The 21,910-nt window shown below is 45.0% G+C and overlaps 2 protein-coding genes across 4 annotated transcripts in view; both read left to right on the top strand.

Moving 5' to 3' along the window:
- The first annotated feature begins 981 nt into the window (after positions 1 to 981).
- Positions 982 to 9,850, top strand: LOC118938392 (uncharacterized). Of its 2 annotated transcripts, XR_016485545.1 has the most exons (6): positions 982 to 1,498; positions 2,198 to 2,295; positions 2,426 to 2,585; positions 4,597 to 4,705; positions 5,897 to 9,321; positions 9,368 to 9,850. XR_016485545.1 is itself a non-coding variant. In XM_036942173.2 (5 exons), the coding sequence occupies exons 1-5, from the start codon at positions 1,267 to 1,269 to the stop codon at positions 8,001 to 8,003; spliced, it is 2,706 nt and encodes a 901-aa protein (XP_036798068.2). In that variant the 5' UTR covers positions 982 to 1,266; the 3' UTR covers positions 8,004 to 9,850. The 2 variants fall into 2 exon arrangements, 1 of the variants encoding a protein (XP_036798068.2); XM_036942173.2 differs by having other exon boundaries at positions 5,897 to 9,850.
- A 2,541-nt stretch (positions 9,851 to 12,391) lies between these two features.
- LOC110487326 (uncharacterized) overlaps positions 12,392 to 21,910 on the top strand; it is a 30,561-nt gene continuing 21,042 nt past the window's right edge. Inside the window, exon 1 of one of the 2 annotated variants that reach the window (XM_090194686.1) lies at positions 12,392 to 14,936. In XM_090194686.1, coding sequence (XP_090050812.1) covers positions 14,336 to 14,936 — 601 coding nt within the window. In that variant the 5' untranslated portion in view covers positions 12,392 to 14,335. The remainder of the gene's footprint in view (positions 14,937 to 21,910) is intronic. The other variant, XM_090194685.1, reaches the window with a different exon arrangement.

Consider the following 21,910-nt stretch of genomic DNA (forward strand, 5'->3'; position numbering starts at 1 on the left):
CTGGGTGGTCTTCAGAGATAGATGGGAGAGGTTTAGGGTAACTGAAGGATAGGATTAAAAACAAACTAAATATAACTATTGTATAATACATTGTGTCTGTAAAATGTACATAGTATGTATGAGCTGGACGTAGAAGCCTAATAGTTGTTGTGCATTAGTTTCCTCCAATCAGGGAAGGGGTGATAGGGTTAGTGGAAAACAAAGGAAAATATATGTCTATACATACAGTGCCTTTAGAAAGTATTACAAATGTATATGTATTTTTAAACAGAAATAACTTATTTACATAAGTATTCAGACCCTTTGCTATTCGAATCGAAATTGAGCTCAGGTGCATCTTGTTTCCATTAATCATCCTTGAGATGAGGTGGAAGGAATTGTCCGTAGAGCTCCGACACAGATCTGTGGAAGGGAGACAAAAAAAATACAATTCTGACGCATTGAAGTTCCCAAAGAACACAGTGGCTACCATCGTTCCTAAAAGGAGAGGTTTGGAACCACCAAGGCTCTTCCTAGAGCTGGCCGCCTGGCCAAACTGAGCAATCAGGGGAGAAGGGCCTTGGTCTGGGAGGTTACCGAGAACCCGATGGTCACTCTGACAGAGATCTAGTGTTCCTCTGTGGAGATGAGAGACACCAACACTCACCTAAATAGCCCAATATGCCACTGGGTGAGAGAAGTTTTCATTGTATTTGGGCAGCATTATATGAAGTGTTATGTGTTGTTCGTGATGAGCCTTGGTCAATTTAGCTTGGAGTATGGCACCCTATTCTATCTGTCACCTAATCCTGCCTAATAGGCAGGCCAATCCTGGAGGAAAGTATTGGCTGTAAGAAGTAAGAACATAACATCTGGTTATTTTTAAATGACTTCTCATGACATTGCTTGCCAGACAACATTGTAATTCATATTTTTCCAATTTGCGTTACCCACTCCAGTCAACAGATGGCGATATGAATTTTTCAGGTGATTCTTTCTAGTGGACGGGCGGGAGGATTCTTCAACAGCGACAAAAGGTTCCTGATTTACCCACGCGGTGCTTTGCTAGCAAACCTAAAAATTGAAGCTCTTTAGACCAATCTTGTGTAAATTACTCTTAGTGTTTTGAACATAATTACCTATCTACTGGTTCATTTAAACGTAATTTGCTTGTTAAATTAGCAAATGTGTTACATTGATACTGCACTAGGCTAATCTCCCGGAGCATAAACTCACTAATCTCGACGGAGAAAGAAACTGGTGAAAGGAGGCAAAGAAGCTTGAAGGATGAATAAGGAGGCTATCACATTGAAACAAGAGGATGATATTACAGTGAAAGAGGAATATGGGAACGAGGTTGTCAAAGTGGAAAAAGAGGTAGGAGCTTTCAGAATCAAAACGGAGGAAGAAACGTTTGGAGTAAAAGAGGCGAGTGTCTCAATAAAAGAGGAGAGTGTCTCAATAAAAGAGGAAGACGCTTTGGGAGTGAAAAACGAGACTGAAGATCCGATTACCACCAGTGAGTACTGTCTTGTAAACAGGGGCACTATGCAGTTGTTTAAATATATATTTTTAAAATGGGCATTATACTGAAGTTCTGCACTTTTAGTATGTTGTTCAGTACTGTAGGAATTGTTTAAGGGGCGATCTGCCATTGGTACATATATTTTTGGAACTTCAAAATTAGATTTATTGAATTTTCCATGTGGTCTATATTAAAGTGCACTTAATCTAATACAACAGTCTTTTAAAATATAATATACAGTGCATAATGTATACTTAAAATGTCGAAGGGGCGCAAAAGGCATCCATTTTGTGGAACGGCCATTTAACATTTGCATCACAGTGGTGTGGGGGAAAAGTACGCAATTGTGATACTTGAGTAAAAGTAAAGATACCTCAATAGAAAATTACTCAAGTAAAAGTGAATCACCCAGTAAAATACTACTTGAGTAAAAGTCTAAAATGTACTGAAATATAAATCATTTCAAATTCCTTATATTAAGCAAAGCAGATGTGCCATTTTCTTGTTTGTTTTTATTTTGACGGATAGCCAGGGACACACTCCAACCCTCTGACAATCTACAATTGAAACGTGTGTTTATTGAGTCCGCCAGATCGGAGGCAGTAATGATTTACCAGGGATGTTCTCTTGATTAGTGTGTGAAATGGACCATTTTCCTGTCCTGCTAAGCATTTGATGTTCTCGTTCACACAGGCGAGAGACATGACTATCGTGGATCCTCCGGGGAGCCTCAACAACCTCATGAAGCTGAAGAGGCAGAGAAGAGTCTCTCCAGATCAGAACACCAGATGGTACAGCTTGGTCTGGTCTAGCATACAGCTTTCTCTATCTGGGTCTGTGTTTCTGTAAAGCACTTCATGACAACAGTGACATCAGCATATATAATGATATGTGTCTGTGTCCCCTCTTTATGGTTACCAGGACAACGCTAGCCCTTCCTCCCTCCTGGAGTCCCAGTGTCGTGCCTCTCCCGGGATGAAGAGGTTGTCTGTGCTGCTGGTGGACTGCAGGACAAGAACGGGGCTGAGTGGAACTGTGAGAGGAGGAGAAGAGAAGAAAGGATCAGATTTGACTCATCAAAGTAAGTGCTGTTGTTTAGTTTGAACAAATACAATAGATCTGCCCACTGGTATCTGTTACCAGGACAACCAGCAGAGTTCTGTTAGTTGATATGAAGATGGACTGGTATCTGTTACCAGGACAACCAGCAGAGTTCTGTTAGTTGATATGAAGATGGACTGGTATCTTTTACCAGTAGGGCTGTCCCCGACTAATAAAAAATATTGTTTGACTTAGTCACCTGTTCTTTTGACCAATCGATTGGTACACATTTTAAACGTGTATTTCTATATATACACTACTGTTGAAAAGTTTGGGGTCACTTAGAAATGTCCTTGTTTGTGAAAGAAAAGCACATTTGTTGTCCATTTAAAATAACATCAAATTGATCAGCAATACAGTGTAGACATTGTTAATGTTGTAAATGACCATTGTAGCTGGAAACTCCAGTTTTTTTTAATGGATTATCTAAATAGGCGTACAGAAACCCATTATGAGCAACCAGTGGGAGGCCCCGGTGCACAACTGAGCAAGAGTACAAGTACATTAGTGTCCAGTTTGAGAAAAACGCCTCACAACTGGCAGCTTCATTAAATAGTACCCACAAAACACCAGCCTCAACGTCAACAGTGAAAAGGCGACTCCGGGATGCTGGCCTTCTAGGCAGAATTGCAAAGAAAAAGCCTTATCTCAGACTGGCCAATAAAAATAAAAGATTAAGATGGGCAAAAGGACACAGACACTGGACAGAGGAACTCTGCCTAGAAGGCCAGCATCCTGGAGTCGCCTCTTCACTGTTGACGTTGAGACTGGACAGAGGAACTCTGCCTAGAAGGCCAGCATCCAGGAGTCGCCTCTTCACTGTTGACGTTGAGACTGGTGTTTTGCGGGTATTGTTGAGGACTTGTGAAGCGCCTGTATCTCAAACTAGACACTCTAATGTACTTGTACTCTTGCTCAGTTGTGCTCTGGGGCCTCCCACCCCTCTTTCTATTCTGGTTAGAGTCAGTTTGTGATGTTCTGTGAAAGGAGTAGGACACAGCGTTGTACGAGATCTTCAGTTTCTTGACAATTTCTCACATGGAATAGCCTTCATTTCTCAGAACCAGAATAGACTGACAAGTTTCAGAAGAAAGTTCTTTGTTTCTGGCCATTTTGAGCCTGTAATCAAACCCACAAATGCTGATGCTCCAGATACTCAACTAGTCTAAAGAAGGCCAGTTGTATTGCTTCTTTTAACCAGAACAACAGTTTTCAGCTGTGCTAACATAATTGCAAAAGGGTTTTCTAGTGATCAATAGTCTTTTTAAAGGGATAAACTTGGATTAGCTAACACAACGTGCCATTGGAACACAGGAGTGATGGTTGCTGATAATGGGCCTCTGTAGACAATAATGGGCCTCTACGTAGATAATCCACAAATAATCAGCCATTTCCAACTACAATAGTCATTTACAACATTAACAATGTCTACACTGTATTTATGATCAATTTGATGTTATTTTAATTGACAAAAGGGCATTTCTAAGTGACCCTGAACTTTAGAAGGGTAGTGTACCTCCCAACACGATCCGTGTTGGAAACAGCATTCTGCATGAATTCCGACTCTTTCAACTTGCAGCAAAAACAATTTTCTGAAATCTAATTGGCTAAACGTTGTTTATCACGGTCAAGTTCGGTTTCTGTGCAATCCTCAGACACTCGTTTCATCATTCTACATTATGTATTGGCTATACAACACCTGGTGGTGTCCAATGACCACCTATCGTTTTGAAACCTAGCTGGGTAGCCAATGAGCTGGGATTTCCAGCAGTATGTGAACGCCGTTTTGTAGGACAAACAGCCATCATCATGCTAGAGCTGTGCGCAACAGAGTTCATTCTCTGGTGAAAGGAAACCAGATGCACGGTAGTTTACGTTTCACAGCTGTTCGTTCTCTTCTACAAACTTCTCAAATCTGAGATAGTTAAACATGGCTACTAAGAGTGGAAAAGCTAAATCAACGTATAAACATGTTGATGATATTATTGCAGAAATTGAGAGTGACACAGAAGGAATGGACGAGGACTCTGTGAGTGATCTGAGTTTTGATTCCAGCGAGGATGACATGTTTTTGGAAGGAGAAGATCCAGTTTTCGATCAGTAAGTAAAAAAATGTTTTTGCTTCTCATGCTAATGCAGTTGTTTAAATGGTTGCATATTAATTTGAGATTTTTTTTATTGATTTATATACGGTGGGGAGAACAAGTATTTGATACATTGCCGAATTTGCAGGTTTTCCTACTTACAAAGCATGTAGAGGTCTGTAATGTTTTATCATCGGTACACTTCAACTGTGAGAGACGGAATCTAAAACAACAAATCCAGAAAATCACGTTGTATGATTTTTAAGTAATTAATTTGCATTTTATTGCATGATATTAGTATTTGATCACCTACCAACCAAAAAGATGAGAGAGGCCTGTAATTTTCATCATGGGTACACTACTATGACAGACAAAATGAGAAAGAAAAATGAGAAAATCACATTGTAGGATTTTTAATGAATTTATTTGCAAATTATGGTGGAAAATAAGTATTTGCCTCGTCTTTTTAAGTGGGAGAACTTGCACAATTGGTGGCTGACTAAATACTTTTTTGGCCCACTGTATATACACTGCTCCAAAAAATAAAGGGAACACTTAAACAACACAATGTAACTCCAAGTCAATCACACTTCTGTGAAATCAAACTGTCCACTTAGGAAGCAACACTGATTGACAAATTTCACATGCTGTTGTACAAATGGAATAGACAACAGGTGGAAATTATAGGCAATTACCAAGACACCCCCAATAAAGGAGTGGTTCTGCAGGTGGGGGCCACAGACCACTTCTCAGTTCCTATGCTTCCTGGCTGAGGTTTTGGTCACTTTTGAATGCTGACGGTGTTGGCTAGTCATTGAGTGAGTGAGGGTCTGTTTGTATGTATGAGAACGACCCATAGCCTATGTTTCTGTATATATGTATGTATATATAATATGTGTGTGTGTGTGTATATATATATATATATATATATTTATATATATTTAATTGTATGGTGTAGAATGTAGGCAAACACAGCCAGCATGCTTCCTCCAATCAGTCTACATTAGAGGGAGCCTGGTCTACCAGCTGCTGCTCCACCCCACATGAAATAGCCTATTTGAGGCAGGCCCACAACACAGTGAAATGGAACAGCACTTTATGTTCCCTGTACTCATATATATATATATAAAAAAATGTGTGTGTTTATTATACCTTATACCATTATACCATATGTGAAACTATTCTAACTGAACATTTTCTTTCACAGTGACACTGACTCCGACTGGGAGCCCCCAGTGCCAACTTGTCCATCCCCCTCTGAAGCTGGTTCATCCTCTGGCTCCACACCTCCCGGGCCGTCTAGAGGACCGACAAAGAAGAGGAAGAGGGGAAGTGTGCCACCCGCTAACAGAGGGAAAGAAAGGCGTTGGCACACCGTCCTAGAAGACGATGTGGAGCCACCCCAACCAACTTTTAAGCCGAAAAGGAAGCCAGGACCTCAGCTAAACATGACTGCTACGTACAGCCCCCTTCAGCTTTTTCAGCTGTTCTTCACCCAATCCGTTGTAGAGTCGCTCGTGTCTAACACGAATAAGTATGGGAAGATGAAGCAAGCAGGCAAAAGGGTAGCATGGAAGCCCATATCCACGTCAGAGTTTTTCTGCTACCTTTCACTGGTCATCTACATGGGGCTGGTGAGGCTGGAAAGCCTGAAGGACTACTGGAAAACGTCATCTGTCTACCAACTGCCTTTCCCCTCGACAGTTATGTCCTGCAAAAGGTTTCTGGATCTCTCCCAGGCGCTTCACATCAGTGACCCAAAGGTTGATGAAGAGAACGAGAAGAAGAAGAAGAGGGGCACAGCGAGGTTCGATACGCTGTGCAAAATCAAACCTCTCTACCACAGCATCGTCGAGGCCTGCAAGACGTACTTTCAGCCAGCCCAGAACGTGTCAATCAATGAGAGGATGGTGGCCTCAAAGGACAGAATTGGCCTCCAACAATACATGATAAACAAACCAACCAAGTGTGGTCTCAAGCTGTTTGTGTTGGCTGACTCTGCGTGTGCCTACACGTGCAATTTCTTGGTCTACGAGGGGAAGAAGAGTTTTGCTACCGGTAAGGAACTCAGCTATGCCTCTGTAATGGTGTTATTGGATTTTCAACTGCTCGGGAAGGGCTACAAACTGTTTGTGGATTACTTCTACACAAGCCCTACCCTGTTTGCAGAGCTTAGGAAGCGGGGAGTGTGGGCTTGTGGCACCATTCGTACCTCCAAGGTGGGCTTCCCGAAGACGAAGGTGAACAACATGCCTAAGTGGGCTGAGCGGGGGACCATGAGATGGATCCGTAAAGATGGCCTGCTGTTTGTGAAGTGGATGGATGCCAAAGAGGTGGTGATGTGCTCCACTATCCACAAGTCCTTCAGTGGAGATCACGTCGTCAGGCGTGTGAAGGACGCTACAGGGGCATGGACCACCAAAAATATCCCCATTCCAACTGCGGTAAAGGACTTCAACAAGAGCATGGAAGGTGTGTACCTATCAGATGTGCTGACGGGCTATTACAATGTTCTCCACAAGACAATGAAATGGTACAAGACCTTCTTCTATCATTTCATCGACATCGCCGTGGTGAATGCATTCATCCTACACAAGGAAATGGCGACGAGCTGTGGAAAGCCCTTCCTCTCACAGAAAGCCTTCCGAGAGCAGCTCATCAAGGAGCTGGCTGGCCACAGCACCACTGCACCAAGTCCTGTCCCTTCTGCTCGAGAGCAGCTCATCAAGGAGCTTGCTGGCCACAGCACCACTGCACCAAGTCCTGTCCCTTCTGCTCGAGAGCAGCTCATCAAGGAGCTTGCTGGCCGCAGCACCACTGCACCAAGCCCTGTCCCTTCTGCTCAAGAGCAGCTCATCAAGGAGCTTGCTGGCCGCAGCACCACTGCACCAAGTCCTGTCCCTTCTGCTCGAGAGCAGCTCATCAAGGAGCTGGCTGGCCACAGCACCACTGCACCAAGTCCTGTCCCTTCTGCTCGAGAGCAGCTCATCAAGGAGCTTGCTGGCCGCAGCACCACTGCACCAAGCCCTGTCCCTTCTGCTCGAGAGCAGCTCATCAAGGAGCTTGCTGGCCGCAGCACCACTGCACCAAGCCCTGTCCCTTCTGTCCCTCCTGCCACAAGTGTTCATCTGCCCAAATATATTTGTGCAGGCATGGATGTGCCTAAGGGCCAAAGGGGCTCAGCATGGAGGCGTTGCTGTGTTGTCTGCAAGATGAAGTCCCCCATCACATGCCCCACATGCTCAGTGACCCTCTGCTTTACATCGGAGAGAGACTGCTACGGCATCTGGCATCAGCAGCAGAATATTGTCTAGAGCTTTGGCAAAGTGGGTGGGGTTTTATCCTTCCTGTTTGGCCCAGTCTCATCGGATGGGGCCACAGTGTCTCCTGACCCCTCCTGTCTCAGCCTCCAGTATTTATGCTGCAGTAGTTTGTGTCGGGGGGCTAGGGTCAGTTTGTTATATCTGGAGTACTTCTCCTGTCCTATTCGGTGTCCTGTGTGAATTTAAGTGTGCTCTCTCCAATTCTCTCGTTCTCTCTCTCGGAGGACCTGAGCCCTAGGACCAGGCGTCAGGCCTACCTGGCATGATGACTCCTTGTCGTCCCCAGTCCACCCGGCCGTGCTGCTGCTCCAGTTTCAACTGTCCTGCCTGCGGCTATGGAACCCTAAACTGTTCATTTTGACTCTTGAGGTGTGTAGAAAAAAGCCAAAAGAGATCAGACCCCTCCCCCAGTAGCCGATCCAGAGCCACATCCATGGGCTCTAAGACCAACTATTGACTGGGGAATGCGGGAAGAAACTGCCACAAACAGCAAGTGACCAGCAGAGGGAGCCAAATACACAGGAACTACAAGTACTGGACATTAAACAAGAACCAACCTACAGGAAGACTGAGGAGGAGTGGTAGGAACAGATCTACCAAACCAACGCCCCCAACGGAAGAATACTTATGGGCATCAGTGCTGAAGGAATTAACATTGGACTAAGTGCTACTTAATCTTGAGCTGCAAAGAAAAGTGGCAAGGACATAATGTAATGGCACACTGTGTTAAGATAGATTGCACTCCCGAACATCTTCCCCCCCAAACTGAGTGTCTAAAAGAGGTATAAAATGAGGAGAGATCAGTGCCTAGACATGATCCTCAACCCATATGAGTTGGACATCATAGAGAATCATCAGACAAGGTAAATTACTTGTACTATACTCTGTTTGTATTGACTACTTTGACATCAAGGCGCGAGCTAAACTATTGACTGGTATATCTTAAAGAATTGTGTTGTACACTGGAAGCTCACTCCACTTAAAAAGAGTAAGAGAACAGGGTTGTGGAAGAGAGAACTTCACCACCTCAACGGAGCGAGGCGTAGAGAACTCTTGGGAGCAACAACGTTCCATCTTTGGGAGTGCCAGAGACCATCGCAGTTTGGCGAGATTGGAAAAAAAAGCCCAGAAATAGTTAAAGCCTCGTAGTAGCCAAGGGTCGACAAAAGGAAATCAATATCTAAACAGTAGGCAGTAAAAACCATAGAAAATTCGGACTAAATAAGAAGATTATTGTCGTATAAACACCAGAAAATATTACTACTCTTATAGAGACCAGGGGAAGGACCAAGGGGAATAGAGCTTCAAGGTAAATATTACTACTCTTATAGAGACCAGGGGAATAGAGCTTCAAGGTAAATATTACTACTCTTATAGAGACCAGGGGAAGGACCAAGGGGAATAGAGCTTCAAGGTAAATATTACTACTCTTATAGAGACCAGGGGAAGGACCAAGGGGAATAGAGCTTCAAGGTAAATATTACTACTCTTATAGGGACCAGGGGAAGGACCAAGGGGAATAGAGCTTCAAGGTAAATATATGGCTGTTTGCTTTGTTTAAGAGTTATAAGAAGTGTTTTAAGCGAATTATATTTGCAATATTACTTGGCATAGCATAGCGCATTAAGGATTGATTGAGCATTATTGATGTATTAGGAAACTGTAGAACCATTGAATTGTAATAACGTGTATAAAGACAAAAAACAGAGTGACTTAATAAAAGCTTGAAACTTTGACAACTAGGCCAGATTAACGATCTGGAGAGCAAACGCCTTTGACGCTCTCACTGAACAGAAAGTGACCCTGGTTATAGGTTTAAGTGATTGCACTAAAGAATATTTCACTGTGTGGACAATAATATATCTTTGGACAAGTCAATACATATACCAATACTAGTTTCCCAGTGACTACTAGCTGACGAGCATAATAACTAACAGAAGATGAGTTATTAGCTATTGATATATAAGAGAAGAAGACCCAAGGTAAGGGAGTATAGGAAGAGTCTATAAACATAAAGTACTCCTCTATCCAAGGCCCCATACTAGACCGGGACCCAAGGTAAGGGAGTATAGGAAGAGTCTATAAACATAAAGTACTCCTCTATCCAAGGCCCCATACTAGACCGGGACCCAAGGTAAGGGAGTATAGGAAGAGTCTATAAACATAAAGTACTCCTCTATCCAAGGCCCCATACTAGACCGGGACCCAAGGTAAGGGAGTATAGGAAGAGTCTATAAACATAAAGTACTCCTCTATCCAAGGCCCCATACTAGACCGGGACCCAAGGTAAGGGAGTATAGGAAGAGTCTATAAACATAAAGTACTCCTCTATCCAAGGCCCCACACTAGACCGGGACCCAAGGTAAGGGAGTATAGGAAGAGTCTATAAACATAAAGTACTCCTCTATCCAAGGCCCCATACTAGACCGGGACCCAAGGTAAGGGAGTATAGGAAGAGTCTATAAACATAAAGTACTCCTCTATCCAAGGCCCCATACTAGACCGGGACCCAAGGTAAGGGAGTATAGGAAGAGTCTATAAACATAAAGTACTCCTCTATCCAAGGCCCCATACTAGACCGGGACCCAAGGTAAGGGAGTATAGGAAGAGTCTATAAACATAAAGTACTCATCTATCCAAGGCCCCATACTAGACCGGGACCCAAGGTAAGGGAGTATAGGAAGAGTCTATAAACATAAAGTACTCATCTATCCAAGGCCCCATACTAGACCGGGACCCAAGGTAAGGGAGTATAGGAAGAGTCTATAAACATAAAGTACTCCTCTATCCAAGGCCCCATACTAGACCGGGACCCAAGGTAAGGGAGTAGAGGAAGAGTCTATAAACATAAAGTACTCCTCTATCCAAGGCCCCATACTAGACCGGGACCCAAGGTAAGGGAGTATAGGAAGAGTCTATAAACATAAAGTACTCCTCTATCCAAGGCCCCATACTAGACCGGGACCCAAGGTAAGGGAGTAGAGGAAGAGTCTATAAACATAAAGTACTCCTCTATCCAAGGCCCCACACTAGACCGGGACCCAAGGTAAGGGAGTATAGGTAAAGTCTATAAACATAAAGTACTCCTCTATCCAAGGCCCCATACTAGACCGGGACCCAAGGTAAGGGAGTATAGGAAGAGTCTATAAACATAAAGTACTCATCTATCCAAGGCCCCACACTAGACCGGGACCCAAGGTAAGGGAGTATAGGAAGAGTCTATAAACATAAAGTACTCATCTATCCAAGGCCCCATACTAGACCGGGACCCAAGGTAAGGGAGTATAGGAAGAGTCTATAAACATAAAGTACTCCTCTATCCAAGGCCCCATACTAGACCGGGACCCAAGGTAAGGGAGTATAGGAAGAGTCTATAAACATAAAGTACTCCTCTATCCAAGGCCCCACACTAGACCGGGACCCAAGGTAAGGGAGTATAGGAAGAGTCTATAAACATAAAGTACTCCTCTATCCAAGGCCCCACACTAGACCGGGACCCAAGGTAAGGGAGTATAGGAAGAGTCTATAAACATAAAGTACTCCTCTATCCAAGGCCCCATACTAGACCGGGACCCAAGGTAAGGGAGTATAGGAAGAATCTATAAACATAAAGTACTCATCTATCCAAGGCCCCATACTAGACCGGGACCCAAGGTAAGGGAGTATAGGAAGAGTCTATAAACATAAAGTACTCATCTATCCAAGGCCCCATACTAGACCGGGACCCAAGGTAAGGGAGTATAGGTAAAGTCTATAAACATAAAGTACTCCTCTATCCAAGGCCCCATACTAGACCGGGACCCAAGGTAAGGGAGTATAGGAAGAGTCTATAAACATAAAGTACTCCTCTATCCAAGGCCCCACACTAGACCGGGAAAATAAGGGAGTGACAACGTGAACGAAGGAACAAACCCAACTCACGCGAAGGGCCATTACGAAGAAATAGAAGGGTTGGTAGGGCCGCACGGCTAGGCCCCTTGTTACACCGAAGTAACTAAAATCCTTAAGTACTCTGCCCAGCCAGAAGACGGGATGGAGGCCTTTGCTGCAGGCGACGGGCAAAAGTCAACACCTTGACAGCTGTCCTGTTGCACCCTCTACAACCACTGATCTCCACCCGGCACAGCCAGAAGAGGACTGGCCACCCCTCATAGCCTGGTTCCTCTCTAGGTTTCTTCCTAGGTTTTTGCCTTTCTCGGGAGTTTATCCTAGCCACTGTGCTTCTATACCTGCTTGCTTGCTGTTTGGGGTTTTAGGCCGGGGCTATATAAATAGATTTGATTTGATAGAGGACTGAGGGTCTTCCAAATATTATTTTGTAAATGTTTTTTTCCCCAAAATTGTTTTCATATTTTTTTTTGGGGGGGGGTGTATTAGAATACCATTATATATAGACTGAAGGAGCCGAGATGTGTGGGGATGATCACTTTGACGGAGGCTGGTATAGCAAGTGTGGGGATGATCACTTTGACGGAGACTGGTATAGCAGGTGTGGGGATGATCACTTTGATGGAGGCTGGTATAGCAGAAGAGAATTGCAAAAGGAATAAAGTGTTGGAACTGTGGATGAGAACACGATGCGACACCCTTGGAAGGCCCAAATAGGGTGAAAGAGTGTAACAGTTTAACTTTCATCCGTCCCCTCACCCCGACCCGGGCTTGAACCGGGGTCCCTCTACACACATAGACAACTGACACCCACGAAGCATCGCTCCACAAAAGCCACGGCCCTTACCGAGCTAGGGGAACAACTACTTCAAGGCCTCAGAGCGAGTGGCGTCACCGATTGAAACGCTATTAGCACGCACCACCGCTAACTAGCTAGCCATTTCACATCGGTTACAAGAGCAGTCTGATTCAGTCAGGCCACCTGATGGCACTCTGATATCCTGTTTCCATGGACACATCTGAAATCAGGCTACCTGATGGCACTCTGATATCCTGTTTCCATGGACACATCTGAAATCCGGCTACCTGATGGCACTCTATCCTGTTTCCATGGACACATCTGAAATCAGGCTACCTGATGGCACTCTGATATCCTGTTTCCATGGACACATCTGAAATCCGGCTACCTGATGGCACTCTGATATCCTCTGATATCCGGGAATGAACCCGGGTCTGTGTTAACGTCTCTAGCACTGCGATGCCGATTAAGATGAGCAGTGTAAGGTGCTACCATGACCACTGCATCATCTACCTCCTGCCTATGATCAGTTTAATATCGAATTATTACTGTGCGTGTAAATGTCCTCGTTGATTCCTGCAGCTGAACTATTTCCTGGAATTAAAATACTTAACATCTGAGGAGCTACATGGACTCTCACGCTGTCCCGCCCTCTCAGGCCCCACATAGGATTTTGAGGTTTTCGAATAACTGAGGGTTTAGGAATATGTACATATATTCCCCCATAGTGGAATTACTTTTCCTGAGTGAATTGTTTCAACCCCGTTCAATTGGTGGCGATAAAACAGCTTTAGAGCCAATAAACTCAAAGAATAAGTCAGCAACCTATCGGAGGTGTTCGGTGAGAGAAAGGCGGGTTGAGGTTGCCAGGGTTACAGTAGGACAGAAAGTGTTGTATGCCGATAGCAGCGAAGAGAGTGGTAGAGGAAGATGGGTACAGGGTGAGGGATCCCGAGAGGATCCCTGTGAATAGGCAGAGATCAAGGGAAGAGTGATGGGAAGAATTTGTGCTTCAGTAAAGGTGGGCTTTTTTTTTATAGCATTCATAGCCATGGTTGTCAACTGTACTACAGAACTGGATCGGAGGTCACAGGAGGTTGTTGGGGGCTGCGACAGAGAAGTACTCTGGATTGGGAGGATTTACTGCAGAACAGTTGCAGGGGGTGTTGAGTGGTAGTGTTCTGTCCTCCCAGGCCGTTGGCCTGGAGTACGATTAAATAGGATTAAATAGTGGAATGGGTTAATAGTTGTCAGGGAAACTTTCATTTGACACAATTTGTGTTACCGAATCAAGAATTGAATGTTGGTTGGTCGTGAATGGCCTCACACACCAGTACAGCAGGTGGCGGTATACGCACCTTAAACCCGGATGAGCGCCGCCAACCAAATCCTAAAGAAGAAGAAGTCAACCACCTCGGTATCTTGCTAGGCAACAAAGCTGAAACATTGGTGCTCTTCAGACGCTTTCGGTGATTATTAGCCACTGTGTTTTAAACTCATTTTTTTGTCGTCTAGTTAGTTACTACCCCTTTCGTTTAAATATTCCGTTGTTAGTCATCTAGCTAGCTGGTTAAGTTAGGACTAGTATTAGACGAGTTGCTAATGCTAACTAGCTAGCAAGTTAGCATCCCCGACCATGAGCTCACTAAGCTACTCCACCCATGAGGAGGTCTGCTGGACGGAGAAAGAAACTCTGGTGAAAGAGGAGGAGGAAGAGAAATATGTTACAATACAAAAACAAGTAGAGGGTGAGGCTGTTGCCGTGAAAGTAGAAGAGAAAGACGCGTTCAGAGTGGAAGAGGATGTTACAGTGAAAGAGGAGGATGTTACTGAAGAGATGGAGAATGCCGTTTTTGGAATGAAGAAGGATGAGGGGGAGGTTACTGTGAAGGAAGAGGAGGAAGACTATGCCGTTTTTGGAATGAAGGAGGGGGAGGTTACTGCTACTGTGAAGGAAGAGGAAGAAGCTTTCAGTGTAAAAGAGGAGGAGGATGTTAATCTGAAGGAGGAGAATGCAGTTTTTGGAATGAAGGAGGAGGGCGAGATTACTGTCTCAGCAAAAGAAGAGGAAGAAGCTTTCAGTGTAAAAGAGGAGGAGGATGTTACTCTGAAGGAGGAGAAAGAGGAGAATGCCGTTTTTGGAATGAAGGAGGAGGGGGAGATTACTGTCTCATTGGAGGAGGAGGAGGAAGAGGAGAAAGAAGAAGAAGAGATGACAGGAGATCTGATTAACGACGGTAAGTACTGTCTTAATTGCAGGTTCAAACCCCCGAGCTGACATGATTCAAATCCCCGAGCTGACATGGTTCAAATCCCCGAGCTGACATGGTTCAAATCCCCGAGCTGACATGGTTCAGATCCCCGAGCTGACATGGTTCAAATCCCCGAGCTGACATGGTTCAAATCCCCGAGCTGACATGGTTCAAATCCCCGAGCTGACATGGTTCAAATCCCCGAGCTGACATTGTTCAAACCCCTGAGCTGACATGGTACAAATCTGTCATTCTGCCCCTGAACAGGCAGTTAACCCACTGTTCCTAGGCCGTCATTGAAAATAAGAATTTGTTCTTAACTGACTTGCCTAGTTAAATAAAGGAAAAATAAAGAGTAAAGTTATTATTTTGTATTTATTATAGTTATTATCAATGGTAGTATTATTAGGTCCTTGGTTGTTTAGTTGTAAGGTAACATACTGATCTGGTTTAAAATGAAACATACATTGGACCTTTATTTAACTATTTTCAATGACGGCCTACAGTGTGTTACTGGGTGAACTGGGTCTAGGAACAGTGGGTGAACTAGGAACAGTGGGTGAACTGGTCTAGGAACAGTGGGTGAACTAGGAACAGTGGGTGAACTGGTCTAGGAACAGTGGGTGAACTGGTCTAGGAACAGTGGGTGAACTGCCTTGTTCAGGGGTCGAACGACAGATTTTTACCTTGTCAGCTCGGGGATTCGATCTTGCAACCTTTCGGTTACTAGTCCAACGCTCTAACCACTACCTGCCGCCCCATTAAGGTTTGAGATCTCTGTGGTTATATCATACATTACAACCAACTCTGACCACTAGACTACCTGCCGCCCCATTAAGGGTTGAGATCTCTGTGGTTACCATATCATACATTACAACCAACTCTGATTTCAAATGATGAAAAGGACAGAATCAAGACAAGGAAAGAAAAAAGCGAGCCACATGAATGTAAGCAATAAGGCATGAGAACCCGTGCTTGACTTGGACTGAAATAAATTCCGGTACTGTTTATATTTAAGGTGCAGGAACAATACAATACTTCCGAACTAATATTTTTTATAAGAGGTGCAGGAACTCAAGCGATAGGACATTTTTTAGGTGCCGGGTACTCAGTTCTGGTGAGCTCCTGCCCAAATCAAGCAGTGAAGAGAAACCAGTGTGTTATTGTCGACAGCAATGGGCTGTTCTTTAAACATGACGTGAAGCTGAGTCCCCGGGAAACGTCTCTAAAGAGTCTGTTATTATTCACAATAACATGGGTTTGACTGCTTTTATTTATGTCGTAAAATGGTTAAAAAGTTGTTATTTTGTATGTTATTTTAATCTTTATTTAACTAGGCAAGTCCGCTAAGGACAAATTCTTATTTACAATTACGGCCTACCCCAGCCAAAACCCTAACCCAGATTGTGTAGCATCTATATACTGGGTGGTGGTGGTGGTGTGTAGCATCTATATACTGGGTGGTGGTGGTGTGTATCATCTATATACTGGGTGGTGGTGGTGGTGTATCATCTATATACTGGGTGGTGGTGTGTAGCATCTATATACTGGGTGGTGGTGGTGTGTATCATCTATATACTGGGTGGTGGTGTGTATCATCTATATACTGGGTGGTGGTGGTGGTGTGTATCATCTATATACTGGGTGGTGGTGGTGTGTAGCATCTATATACTGGGTGGTGGTGGTGGTGGTGTGTATCATCTATATACTGGGTGGTGGTGTGTATCATCTATATACTGGGTGGTGGTGTGTAGCATCTATATACTGGGTGGTGGTGGTGGTGGTGTAGCATCTATATACTGGGTGGTGGTGTGTATCTATATACTGGGTGGTGGTGGTGTATCATCTATATACTGGGTGGTGGTGGTGGTGTGTAGCATCTATATACTGGGTGGTGGTGGTGGTGTGTAGCATCTATATACTGGGTGGTGGTGGTGTGTAGCATCTATATACTGGGTGGTGGTGGTGTGTAGCATCTATATACTGGGTGGTGGTGGTGGTGTGTATCATCTATATACTGGGTGGTGGTGGTGGTGTGTATCATCTATATACTGGGTGGTGGTGGTGTAGCATCTATATACTGGGTGGTGGTGGTGTGTAGCATCTATATACTGGGTGGTGGTGGTGGTGGTGTGTATCATCTATATACTGGGTGGTTGTGGTGTGTATCATCTATATACTGGGTGGTGGTGGTGGTGTGTATCATCTATATACTGGGTGGTGGTGGTGTGTATCATCTATATACTGGGTGGTGGTGGTGGTGTGTAGCATCTATATACTGGGTGGTGGTGGTGGTGTGTATCATCTATATACTGGGTGGTGGTGGTGGTGTGTAGCATCTATATACTGGGTGGTGGTGTGTATCATCTATATACTGGGTGGTGGTGGTGGTGTGTATCATCTATATACTGGGTGGTGGTGGTGTGTATCATCTATATACTGGGTGGTGGTGGTGGTGTGTATCATCTATATACTGGGTGGTGGTGGTGGTGTGTAGCATCTATATACTGGGTGGTGGTGGTGGTGTGTATCATCTATATACTTGGTGGTGGTGGTGTGTAGCATCTATATACTGGGTGGTGGTGGTGTGTATCATCTATATACTGGGTGGTGGTGGTGTGTATCATCTATATACTGGGTGGTGGTGGTGGTGTGTATCATCTATATACTGGGTGGTGGTGGTGTGTATCATCTATATACTGGGTGGTGGTGGTGGTGGTGGTGTGTATCATCTATATACTGGGTGGTGGTGGTGTGTATCATCTATATACTGGGTGGTTGTGGTGTGTATCATCTATATACTGGGTGGTGGTGGTGGTGTGTATCATCTATATACTGGGTGGTGGTGGTGTGTATCTATATACTGGGTGGTGGTGTGTATCATCTATATACTGGGTGGTGGTGGTGGTGGTGGTGTGTATCATCTATATACTAGGTGGTGGTGGTGTGTATCATCTATATACTGGGTGGTGGTGGTGGTGGTGTGTAGCATCTATATACTGGGTGGTGGTGTGTATCATCTATATACTGGGTGGTGGTGTGTATCATCTATATACTGGGTGGTGGTGGTGGTGGTGGTGTGTATCATCTATATACTGGGTGGTGGTGGTGTGTATCATCTATATACTGGGTGGTGGTGGTGTGTATCATCTATATACTGGGTGGTGGTGGTGTGTATCATCTATATACTGGGTGGTGGTGGTGTGTATCATCTATATACTGGGTGGTGGTGGTGGTGTGTATCATCTATATACTGGGTGGTGGTGGTGGTGTGTATCATCTATATACTGGGTGGTGGTGGTGGTGTGTATCATCTATATACTGGGTGGTGGTGGTGGTGTGTATCATCTATATACTGGGTGGTGGTGGTGTATCATCTATATACTGGGTGGTGGTGGTGGTGGTGGTGTGTATCATCTATATACTGGGTGGTGGTGGTGGTGTGTAGCATCTATATACTGGGTGGTGGTGGTGTGTATCATCTATATACTGGGTGGTGGTGGTGTATCATCTATATACTGGGTGGTGGTGGTGGTGTGTATCATCTATATACTGGGTGGTGGTGGTGTATCATCTATATACTGGGTGGTGGTGGTGTATCATCTATATACTGGGTGGTGGTGGTGGTGGTGGTGTGTATCATCTATATACTGGGTGGTGGTGGTGGTGGTGGTGTGTATCATCTATATACTGGGTGGTGGTGGTGGTGTGTATCATCTATATACTGGGTGGTGGTGGTGGTGTATCATCTATATACTGGGTGGTGGTGGTGGTGTGTAGCATCTATATACTGGGTGGTGGTGGTGTAGCATCTATATACTGGGTGGTGGTGTGTATCATCTATATACTGGGTGGTGGTGGTGTGTAGCATCTATATACTGGGTGGTGGTGGTGTGTATCATCTATATACTGGGTGGTGGTGGTGGTGTATCATCTATATACTGGGTGGTGGTGGTGGTGTGTATCATCTATATACTGGGTGGTGGTGGTGGTGTATCATCTATATACTGGGTGGTGGTGGTGGTGTGTAGCATCTATATACTGGGTGGTGGTGGTGTGTATCATCTATATACTGGGTGGTGGTGGTGTGTATCATCTATATACTGGGTGGTGGTGGTGTGTAGCATCTATATACTGGGTGGTGGTGGTGGTGGTGTGTATCATCTATATACTGGGTGGTGGTGGTGTGTATCATCTATATACTGGGTGGTGGTGGTGTGTAGCATCTATATACTGGGTGGTGGTGGTGTGTATCATCTATATACTGGGTGGTGGTGGTGGTGGTGTGTATCATCTATATACTGGGTGGTGGTGGTGGTGTGTAGCATCTATATACTGGGTGGTGGTGGTGGTGTGTATCATCTATATACTGGGTGGTGGTGGTGGTGGTGTGTAGAATCTATATACTGGGTGGTGGTGGTGTGTATCATCTATATACTGGGTGGTGGTGGTGGTGGTGTGTAGCATCTATATACTGGGTGGTGGTGGTGGTGGTGTGTATCATCTATATACTGGGTGGTGGTGGTGTGTATCATCTATATACTGGGTGGTGGTGGTGTGTATCATCTATATACTGGGTGGTGGTGGTGGTGGTGTGTAGCATCTATATACTGGGTGGTGGTGGTGTGTAGCATCTATATACTGGGTGGTGGTGTGTATCATCTATATACTGGGTGGTTGTGGTGTGTATCATCTATATACTGGGTGGTGGTGGTGGTGTGTATCATCTATATACTTGGTGGTGGTGGTGTGTAGCATCTATATACTGGGTGGTGGTGGTGTGTATCATCTATATACTGGGTGGTGGTGGTGGTGGTGTGTATCATCTATATACTGGGTGGTGGTGGTGTGTATCATCTATATACTGGGTGGTGGTGGTGTGTATCATCTATATACTGGGTGGTGGTGGTGGTGTAGCATCTATATACTGGGTGGTGGTGGTGTGTAGCATCTATATACTGGGTGGTGGTGGTGTGTATCATCTATATACTGGGTGGTGGTGGTGGTGTGTATCATCTATATACTGGATGGTGGTGGTGGTGGTGGTGGTGGTGTGTATCATCTATATACTGGGTGGTGGTGGTGGTGGTGTGTAGCATCTATATACTGGGTGGTGGTGGTGGTGGTGGTGGTGGTGGTGTGTATCATCTATATACTGGGTGGTGGTGGTGGTGGTGTGTATCATCTATATACTGGGTGGTGGTGGTGGTGGTGTGTAGCATCTATATACTGGATGGTGGTGGTGGTGTGTATCATCTATATACTGGGTGGTGGTGGTGGTGTGTATCATCTATATACTGGGTGGTGGTGGTGGTGTGTAGCATCTATATACTGGGTGGTGGTGGTGGTGGTGTGTATCATCTATATACTGGATGGTGGTGGTGGTGTGTATCATCTATATACTGGGTGGTGGTGGTGGTGTGTATCATCTATATACTGGGTGGTGGTGGTGGTGTGTATCATCTATATACTGGGTGGTGGTGGTGGTGTGTATCATCTATATACTGGGTGGTGGTGGTGGTGTGTATCATCTATATACTGGGTGGTGGTGGTGGTGTGTATCATCTATATACTGGGTGGTGGTGGTGGTGTGTATCATCTATATACTGGGTGGTGGTGGTGGTGGTGGTGTAGCATCTATATACTGGGTGGTGGTGGTGGTGGTGTGTATCATCTATATACTGGGTGGTGGTGGTGGTGGTGTGTATCATCTATATACTGGGTGGTGGTGGTGGTGGTGGTGTGTATCATCTATATACTGGGTGGTGGTGGTGGTGGTGGTGTGTATCATCTATATACTGGGTGGTGGTGGTGGTGGTGGTGTGTATCATCTATATACTGGGTGGTGGTGGTGGTGGTGGTGTGTATCATCTATATACTGGGTGGTGGTGGTGTGTATCATCTATATACTGGGTGGTGGTGGTGGTGTGTATCATCTATATACTGGGTGGTGGTGGTGGTGGTGGTGGTGTAGCATCTATATACTGGGTGGTGGTGGTGGTGGTGTGTATCATCTATATACTGGGTGGTGGTGGTGGTGGTGTGTATCATCTATATACTGGGTGGTGGTGGTGGTGGTGTGTATCATCTATATACTGGGTGGTGGTGGTGGTGTGTATCATCTATATACTGGGTGGTGGTGGTGGTGGTGTAGCATCTATATACTGGGTGGTGGTGGTGTAGCATCTATATACTGGGTGGTGGTGGTGGTGTGTAGCATCTATATACTGGGTGGTGGTGGTGGTGTGTATCATCTATATACTGGGTGGTGGTGGTGTGTATCATCTATATACTGGGTGGTGGTGGTGGTGTGTATCATCTATATACTGGGTGGTGGTGGTGTGTATCATCTATATACTGGGTGGTGGTGGTGTGTATCATCTATATACTGGGTGGTGGTGGTGTAGCATCTATATACTGGGTGGTGGTGGTGGTGTGTATCATCTATATACTGGGTGGTGGTGGTGGTGTGTATCATCTATATACTGGGTGGTGGTGGTGTGTATCATCTATATACTGGGTGGTGGTGGTGGTGGTGTGTATCATCTATATACTGGGTGGTGGTGGTGGTGGTGGTGGTGGTGTGTATCATCTATATACTGGGTGGTGGTGGTGGTGGTGTGTAGCATCTATATACTGGGTGGTGGTGGTGGTGGTGTGTATCATCTATATACTGGGTGGTGGTGGTGGTGGTGTGTATCATCTATATACTGGGTGGTGGTGGTGGTGGTGTGTAGCATCTATATACTGGGTGGTGGTGGTGGTGGTGTGTAGCATCTATATACTGGGTGGTGGTGGTGGTGGTGGTGTATCATCTATATACTGGGTGGTGGTGGTGTGTAGCATCTATATACTGGGTGGTGTTGGTGGTGTGTATCATCTATATACTGGGTGGTGGTGGTGGTGTGTATCATCTATATACTGGGTGGTGGTGGTGTGTATCATCTATATACTGGGTG

This window comes from Oncorhynchus mykiss, chromosome 13 (genome assembly GCF_057628025.1).
Source record: "Oncorhynchus mykiss isolate SJ-2025 chromosome 13, ASM5762802v1, whole genome shotgun sequence".
NCBI classification, from domain to species: Eukaryota; Metazoa; Chordata; class Actinopteri; order Salmoniformes; family Salmonidae; genus Oncorhynchus; species Oncorhynchus mykiss.